The sequence below is a fragment of the Chenopodium album genome, chromosome 27 (assembly GCF_948465745.1).
Source record: "Chenopodium album chromosome 27, dcCheAlbu1.1, whole genome shotgun sequence".
In the NCBI taxonomy this organism is placed as follows: Eukaryota; Viridiplantae; Streptophyta; class Magnoliopsida; order Caryophyllales; family Amaranthaceae; genus Chenopodium; species Chenopodium album.
Window position 1 is genome coordinate 27,354,925 of NC_137860.1, and position 9,593 is coordinate 27,364,517.

General features: G+C 35.2%; 1 protein-coding gene across 1 annotated transcript; it reads right to left on the reverse strand.

The window, feature by feature from the left end:
* Positions 1-70: 70 nt before the first annotated feature.
* Positions 71-6,160, reverse strand: LOC145620490 (uncharacterized protein At4g06598-like). Its single transcript, XM_081675177.1, has 5 exons — positions 5,696-6,160; positions 3,185-3,935; positions 2,044-2,119; positions 1,795-1,921; positions 71-816 (listed from the first exon to the last, which is right to left on the reverse strand). Exons 2-5 carry the CDS (start codon positions 3,913-3,915, stop codon positions 605-607), a joined length of 1,146 nt encoding a protein of 381 aa, XP_081531303.1. The 5' UTR covers positions 3,916-3,935; positions 5,696-6,160; the 3' UTR covers positions 71-604.
* Positions 6,161-9,593: the final 3,433 nt, after the last annotated feature.

Sequence of the window (9,593 nt, forward strand, 5' to 3'; positions counted from 1 at the left end):
ATATATATATATATATATATATATATATATATATATAAAGGGGGGGAAGGAAGACAAATCAGACCAAGCCTCAAACAAGAACTACTTTAACTGCACATTAAACAATTTACATCTAAATAACAAGGATGAATTGTCAGTAAAAATGCTCATTATAGTCTATAGAGCTGCTTCACCAATGATGCATTACAAGTAACCTGCAATACATATTCTCACAGGTAACATTCCCATATCCACTCCTGCTTTTCTGCAAGGTTCTACATCTGACAATTGCTATGCGCAAAAGGCAAAAACAATGGGATAAACAAATTCTTAAATTAGTGATTGCTACATCACACGAGACAAATACCCTCCCCTTAACCACCTCAGGCAGGACATCCCCGGGAAAAAAGAATTTCCTTCCATTCCAGTGACGGCCACCAGGTGCACAAAACAATAATAATTCAATGAAAATGAAAACTGAAAGAAGAAATTAGGTTATCCGAGCTGCGGGCCACCTTGACGTCAAAAGGGACCAATCCTGCAGCAGGAATGACACTTAAAGCAGCGTGGCATCAGTGATTGAAGGACACAAAGCACATACAAATTCCTCTAACAATCCCAAGGTTCAAATACCAACTGGACCACTAAAGGAGTCAGGCCCTGAACTAGACTCCTTATGCTTTAAATTGAGATTTGCAAACTGCGAATCAAGATCTCTGCTATTTGTACGTCTGTGGCTAGATGACGGCCGCTGAAGTGGCTGGTGTGGCTGCTGCTGCTGCTGTTGGTACAAAGCCCGAAGACGGCCTATTTCTCTTTCCAAAACTTCATGCTCCACTGAAATCAACATGAGCTTTTTTAGCACTTTTTAACTCAATTATCATCGATTGCAGCAATTACATGGCACATATCACAGAAAACGGCCCCATTTATGCTATCAATATAATATACTTCGTACTAATATTTTTACCATTCTTCAGACTTGCTTACGAATAACAGGGAGCTCCAGACAAACTTTAAATTTTACAAAGTCATACAAATACACAAAGTAGCAATCAGCAAGAAATGACACGTAATCTCAAAACAGCAAGCTTCTTTATTATGAGGGCAAAACTTTTCAGTAAAGGCTGTACTATTTTTATTATAAATTCACCAGAAGAGCCAAAGTGAAGAATGGGATTTCAAATTTTTAGCAGTATCAGCATTAAAAGATCTTAGCAGATGAAATCAAAGCAAGATTCAACATTCATGCATTTTCGAAGTCCTCTACACCAGCAGACCAGCCTCAAAGAAATTTATGATGTGACATCAAATGAAAGAAATGTATGATGTGACATCAAATGGTAGCATCTTGGACAGCCGGACCCACAATATGTGAGGGGGGTTGGCAATTTGGCACAAAATACACATCATGCATTGGATTATTAACTATCATAGTAGCTAAAATCTCTCCCATAACTGATACAAGTCCAATGAAATCATTCAGCATGTCGTTTGTACTGTGACCCCAAGGATCCACCAATTCAAAGAATAATTCACCCCCACTCCAATGAGTGATTAATAAATAATAATTTAAAAAAAAATAAAAAAAATTATAAGAGGATTTTCCTAGTATACAAGCAACAAGCTTCTGACTGCTTTCCAGACAATCAAGCATAACCAGAAAATAGAGACAAGACTAGGTTAACATAATGATGGCCTAGCTTAAGCAGCTTGTCAGACAATCACAATCTAGAGTCCTAGTGTCCACATCCTTGACATCACCATATTACAAAAGAGAGCTTATGTATCTTCAAAATAGTTGACAACACTTACAGTATTTGATGAGCTTCTCCTGGGCCAAGCTTTCCAAACGTTGCTTAAGAGCTTTATTCTCCATGCTTAGGATTAGATTCTGTTGATTAAGAAACTCAAGCTCTGCTGAAACTTCAGACCCCTCTGCCTGTAAAATTAGACAAGAAAATATGAAACCAGTGGCCTTTGACCTACCTTTTCCGTTCCCATGATTGCACAGGAGAGAAAAAAAAAAGGATCGATTCAGTAAATTACTAAACAAAAGCTTACCTGTAATGCCTGTACATTATTTTCCAGCTCAGCTATGTACTGAAGCTTCCGAACCCTTGAACGTTGAGCAAATTGCCTACATTAAGAAAAGTTCAGAAAAGAAATCTTGTTCTCAATGTAACAGTCAAATTAGCAGCTACCAGACCTAAGTAGCTTGTTTAATCAATGTCCCCATTGTGGCACAAGGATCATTTAAAAACTCAAATTGGTGCTCACTGCTCAATGTCGGAAGAGGCTTCCATTATTATCACTCTTATCACATTAAAATAATTGATGTTCAAAAAATTACAAATCTATTAACATTGGAAAATAAATAACTTTTTTAAAAAAGAAAGATTGTAGAGCCTCAACTATCTCTAGTCTCCAGTTTTGAGTTTTTGACCATCTGAAATACGGAGTAGACAGATTTCTCTTTATGAACAGCTACTCAAATATTAGAATAGCCTCTTAATTTAATTATTAAGTATAAAAGTAAGAAACACCCTGTAAGGGTCAGTAATTTACATGAGGGCAAGCAAAAGGTTCGTCACCAAAGATCTATACATAGTTCCGAGCAACTAAGATTGTCTATGGTTCTTATCCTTTTTAGCTTAGGGAATAGCATGATAGCATAATCTTGTACAAAAGAAGAACCTTCACCAAAGCACATACCAAATAATAAATCAAACTTAATCAGTCATGTAAAACAACGGAATATTGTTTGAGGTCACAAATCAATAGATCACCAAATGATAAATAAGGAGCTTCACATATTTTCAGCTATGTGATTACGCAAGCAATAGGAGGTTCAGCATGTTACATAAGAAATAGGCAGCAATATAAACGAGAATCTAAAACGTGATAGGGATGATAATTTTTTTATTTAAAAAAAAATGGTTATCAATCTACAAGGACCTTAGCACAAAAAATTAGATTTAAGAATAATAAGGTGAACAATTCAATGTTACTTTTGAGTTTCTTTCTTCTCTCTCCTTTTAACTCAGGGGCATGAGAAGAGGCATATAAGGGTGTTTATAAACACCCCCCGCCCCCCCCCCCCCCCCCCCCCAAAAAAAAAAAAAAAAAAAAAAAAAAAAAAAAAAAAAGAGGTAAGAATCGATAACTATAGTCAGTAACAATTATTAATGAGATAGGGGCTTACTGCTTAGCACGTTTAGTATCATTTTCAGATGGAGTTTTGGCATGGGAACCATCTTTCTTTTCAGAGGAAGTTCTGAGATCATTAGAACCAGAGTCACTTTGGTATTGCTTCTCAGCTGAAACTGGATCTGCTTCAAGTGGAGCAGCAGACCCTCCTACACTTTGGGTAACGGCGTTATCCCTTGATAAATGCAAGCCACTGGTATGATTTACAGGAGCCAATTTCATTTCCAATGCCTTGTTCTTACGTTTCCCATAAAAGTTAAGGTCATGATAGAGTGACCCTTGAGGAGTTTCTTTGCTAAGATCAAAGTTTTGTGATCCCCATAATGGAGCAGATACCATAGGTCTGAACTTGTTTTGAATGTTTTCATCATGTGACACCGTCATTGGTGCCATATAATCCATGCTGGGCATACTGCCAGCATCACAATAAGCAAAAGAATCACTTGATGAACGACGATGACCTTTGCGTACAGGGGTCTCTGGCTCATTCAAAAGATCATCCAACCAAGAAGGCTGCTCATCTAAAAGACTCTCTGATGAAGTTCTTTGATGATAAGCATTTCCATCTCTGCACTTTGAGGTAGGTTTTGAACCCAAACTGGTATTGGGTCCATAATCAGAGTAAGATGAGGTTATGCTGGGAAATGGACATTTAGGGGGAAGTAGAGAGTTCTTCCCATTCTGCATCAGGTTTCTGAAATTTGCAGGCCCTTTGGGATTTGACATATCCTAGGTGCAACAATTACCTACAAAGTAATAGCTTTGTTAGATGATCAATATATTAAATTACTTTGGGAGAAGAAAGAATATTTGAATCTAGCTCATAATAGTTAAGAATGCCAAATGAAATAAAAATCATTCTACAGAGTTTAGCATTCAACACCTGCAGCGGTGTCTCTTTTATTCGGCATATTCCACATACTTTCACAAGTACAGAACTAAGTAATATCCATCAATGAATTCAAGTAGTTGATACACAAAAGACCATTATTTGACATAATAGCCAGTGCATCAATGAAAATCACTAGTTTAAATCATGCTGTCAACCACTTTGTCATTACAGCATCCACCCTTCTGCATCACAGAAGTGGTTAACGCTACACTCAAATTTCATCTCTACCACTAGAATCTTCCTATCTTCCAAAATCAACAAGACAAACCTTATAGGCTTAAAAGGTATATTAACAGGTATTCCTTATACGCCCCTAAATAATAGGCCATATTAGATAGAAAGTCAATTCTAAGGAATTGGGTTGTATTACCAATGTTATTCTTCTTTTTGTAAGTTTTTAAATCATTACCATGCCACATACTAAGATTATCATTAAGGGTAATATGGATAACTATAATTTTTTAAAACTAAACTTAAACAGTTGACAATTATTTTGAGACAATCCAAGAGTAGAATGTGGTCTATTATTTAGGGATGGAAGAAGTACAATACAGAATTCACTTGGTTTATAGTTGAGGTTTATATTCTCATATTTGTCAAGCCTAGAAGCTACAGCTGCTACTTAATGTAGCACTACCAAGACACCACTGTTTGCAGTTCAAAGATTGTAAAACAGCTTCAACAACAAAAAAAATTTGTTTTATGAAGAATAATATTGTAGATTTCTAACACTCACCAATCAAATTCAAGCTTCTGCTAGATACTATAACACTATACTAACATCACAATCAAATTTCAATATTGCATGTCAGGGAAACGTTTATGAAGAACATGTTGGGCTTAATAGGGGTAGCATTGCTTGAGTGGCAGGCTCCAATTGAAAGGAACCGCACATAGCATGTTTCATTTGGATAGTGAGTTGTTTCCATAATAATAAGTCAAGTCAAAGCATGTGTCAAGAAAATCGAAGACCCCATAATAGACGCACAAGGCGATAAAGCATTAGCATCCCTTAACAATTCTTCCACTAATGAAACACCAACATAATTCCACCACAATTATCAAAAAGTGTACTCGTACTACATGGATATTGTCAGAATTTCAACCAAAACTCTTGGTTTTTATTTCTGAAAGAAAGTCTTCAACATTGATTTTCAAAACTGATAGGCATTTGAATCCATGATACAATCAACGACTAACATCAAACAAATGCTTAACAACTAGTACTAGACAAGGCTGAATTTCGCAGCTTAACGACACGAAACACCTTTAATTCACTCCTGTAACTTCAGGTAAACCCATAATTGACCCATAAAAAACTTTATCCACGAAACAAGCTCAATTGAACAATTGAAAATCAATTCCACCACCACAATTCAACAATTTAGGGTTCTTGGCACTATAAATCCTACATTATCCCTAAAATTAAGCCAATAAATTGACCTAAATTCAAATTCAACAGCACAAATTTCCATTTCCAAGTGCTTGAGTTTCTAAATTTGCAAATACAACTATTTTCTAAAGAAAAGCTGATAATAAAGCCTACATTATCAATAAAACAGTTAAAAAAAGCTGAAGTACAAAAAATTTAAAACTACGAAAAACGCTAAATACCTGGAAAAAAAGATTCCGATTAAACAAATCAACAAATTGTAAGCAAGGAGCTAGGGTTAGGTCGATGATGATAGATTATCGGAAAACGCCGAAAAACACGAATTCCAGAAGATTCTACGAATATTCGAACGGAGCTAAGATTGAGCTCGCCGGAGATTCCGTCGGAGGTTAAGAATAATGAAAGAAGAGAGAGAAAATCGCCGGAAAAATTGAGAGTTGCAGATCTGAGTAAATTTACAGAGAAGTTGAATTGAAGAAGACGAAGAAGAACAGAGAGAAAATGAAGATGAAGCTGAGAAAGAAGTGAAGTTTATGGAGAAGAATAAGCGTCGGAAGTAAAGCGCCGGAAAATAGTCGCCGGAAAAGTAGAGATAGAGAGAGAAAGTGGAATAGAGAGAGAGTGTGTGTGTTTGGGAGGAGAGAGAAAGAGGTTCTTGGTGTTTTTGGGGAGAGGGTGAGCTTTTTTTTTTTTTTTGGTATGGGGTTTAGCACGTGATGTTTTGATTAGATTATGATATTTTTGCCCGTTTTATATTAATTGCAACAATTTGCTTAGCGAGTTGGCGTATGCTTGGAAGAAATTGCGAGTTTGGACTAATGAGGAGACAATAGTTGATAGAAATAAGATTAATGAAAATAATAGTTTATGAGATGTTATGGAATAGGTTTTTTTTTATAAGAAAAATAATATAATGGAATGGTTAAGTAATAATATAATCTATCTATAACTTTATACTAAAGGCGAAACCAGGAATGACACATGTCATTTCCTGGTTAAAAATTTTCCCTCCAAAAGTTTTTTTTTTTATTTTTTTTATTTTTTTGGCCAAAGCTTCTTAGAGAAGTTTTTAATACAAACTATACAATAATTCACTTCCTATTTGCTAAGTATATCTTATTTATATGCAATAATAATTTTCCATCTATAACTTTGTAATGTAATTCAAAGTTATTTTTATTAGTCGTGCATATATTATTCTCTCTGTTTTCTTTAGTGTGATAAATTTTTTAATTATTTTTTTTGTAATTACAAAACTTTCATCCTATTTTGCAATTAGGTTTTTTTATAATTAAATAGCAGTCTTAAACTAATGATATGTATTAAAAATTACCGACTTAACTTAGTGATACAATAATGTTGAATAACTCTTGAACCAAAAAGTAATACAAGTGAGAGAAAGAAACGAAAAGGAGAAGTGTTATAAATTTATAATTAATCAAAAACAGATAGAATAGTTGCATAATGCATAAACATTACGAGTACTTGTAAATGTTGAGTAAAGACTAAATACGGTCCCTCAACTCTTGTATTAGGATCACTTTTAGTCCCTCTCTAACTATTATGCTCACTTTTAGTCCCTCAACCACCTTTGTTGGTGTTTGTCAGCCAAAAGTTGAGGGACCTTGCTGACTAAGCAATAGTTTAGGGACCTTGAGTCATTTTTTTTTTGTTTTTCTTTTTTTTTTCCTTAAGAATTTATTTAACAAATAAATCTTTTAATTATTTGTTTAAACCTAGCCTCCTCTTCTCATTCTCTCTCCTCTCCATCTCCTTAGTTTCTTTCTCTCTGATCTCCACCTCCCTCCTCCCTCCTCCCTCTTTCTCTCTCATCTGATCTCAACCTTGTCCCTCCTCCCTCTTTCTCTATCATCTCCGCCTCCCTCCTCCCTTCTCATTCTCTATCCTTGATTTTTGAAGTCCAGCGCCACCCACCCCCAGGGCTTTTGATCGGGTTCGACCACTATCAATTAATGGTTTTTTTGGTCGAATTCGACCATGCAAACTCCAAATCTGGGGTTTTCATGGTCGAATTTAACCATATAAACCGAACGTTGAAGATTTCATAAGGTACGTTGAGGAATTTTTTTTATTTTTTGGATAGTGATGGTGCTGGTGGTGCGTGTGGTGGGTGTGGTTGTGCGCGTGTGATGGTGCTGGTGGTGTTGCGTGGCTTAGGCTGGGTTTTTGGTGGCTGTAGGCTAAGGCAGGTTTAGGGTTAGGGTGGGGATTTCTTGATTTTCTTTCTTCAGATCTCAAAAATTCAAGCCAATTTTTTAAGGGATAAATATGGGTGGTACAGTGGTGGTGGTGGTTTGGACGATAGCAGCGGGGTGGTAGTTTAATTTAGAAGAGGGTTGAGCGGCAGCGGGGGTGGTTTAGAAGAGGGCGGCTACGGTGGTGGTTTAGATGGGGTGGCAGTAACGACGATGGTCTAAATGTGGCGACGGCGATGAGTGTCGAGGGGTAGTTGAGGACCGACGGCGTGATGGTGGTCTGTGAAGTTTATCGTGATGGAAAAGTGTTAAGGTGGTGTCGGTGGTGGGTTTGGCAACTGATAATGTTTGATTAATTTATTTAACTATTTAATTAGTATGATTTAGAAGCAGAGGAAGTATGATTTTGCCCAATTTGTTGAATAATTTGTGTAGAATTCATGATTTTGTGATAAATTAGGGGTTTTGATTTGTATGATCGATTGATTAGTGGAGTTTGTTGAATTTTTATGGTGTTGGTGGTGCGTGTGGTGGGTGTGGCTGGTTTTTTATTAATATTTTTTAAACAAATAATTAAAAGATTTATTTGTTAAATAAATTCTTAAGAAAAAAAAAAAGAAAAACAAAAAAAAAATGACTCAAGGTCCCTAAACTATTGCTTAGTCAGCAAGGTCCCTCAACTTTTGGCTGACAAACACCAACAAAGGTGGTTGAGGGACTAAAAGTGAGCATAATAGTTAGAGTTGAGGGACCGTATTTAGTCTTTACTCTGTAAATGTTACTCTATGTGTTCATAGCGGTGTTTAAACTATATATTTCTATTTTTAGTTTCTTATATATCGTTGTTCATATCTCATTATTCATGTTTTTAATTGTGTGGGGACCATAGTAAGTAGTGTGAGTCAATCTAGGCTGTACATATTGTCATCTAACGGCTGGAATTAAATTAACTATTTTTTAAAAAAAACAGGCGCCATTAAAAATAGTAAAATCTCGATAAGATTGGTCATTTGCAACTATTGCAAGCTGTCAGAATGTTTTGCAAATTAAAATTCCTGTAAAAAATATTTTTAAAAATGGAGTAGTATGTAATTTACAACTAATACTAGGAGTATTAAAATTAATAATAAAGTAATAAAGGGTTTGATACTAGCATGACTCTGTCACTATCTTCTGTCAATTCCTGCTAATAATTTGGTTTGGTTTTCCAACTTCCTTAGAAACTCAACAATTATTTGGTCATTGCCAGTTGCACTTCCCACTTGTGTTGATTTACTGTTGCTTTAAATCTCCACAAGAACACAACCCCTTTATCCTTTTTATAGTGCAAACAGGATTTTAATTTCTGAATTTAAATGCGTTTGTTGTTCATTCGAGAATGCTTAATACGAAGTATAAAATACGTCCAACCATTAATTTTAACTAGTTTGTGTACTTTGCAAAACATGAAGTCACTAAAATCATATTATAGTTATATTTTTTGGAAGCCTCGAGTATATGATGTTACATGGGTTTATTAGCCATATCGGTACCAAAATTATCACAATTATAACAAGGTGTTATAATTTTTTCAATGATACATATATTGGTATTTTTTAACTTAGTTTAAGGAGTTGTTTAAAAAAAAAAGAAAAATACTTAGTTGAAGAAGGTAGGTGAGCTCAAATTTTTTTTTTTTTTTTGCTAAGTTTATTTAGCTGTTTATTCATGTGACACTTTCAATTGTACAACCTAAAATTATTATCTCACTTGAAGTTTCTATATTACTATTACTGAGGCATTGACTTTTTACACGTTGACTTTCATAGTTGTCTTTGTATATTGATTCTAAAGACCCCCTTTCTTTGGAACCAAAAAGCATCAAAGATTTAAGGAATAAATTAATGAGGGAAACTGCCAAAAG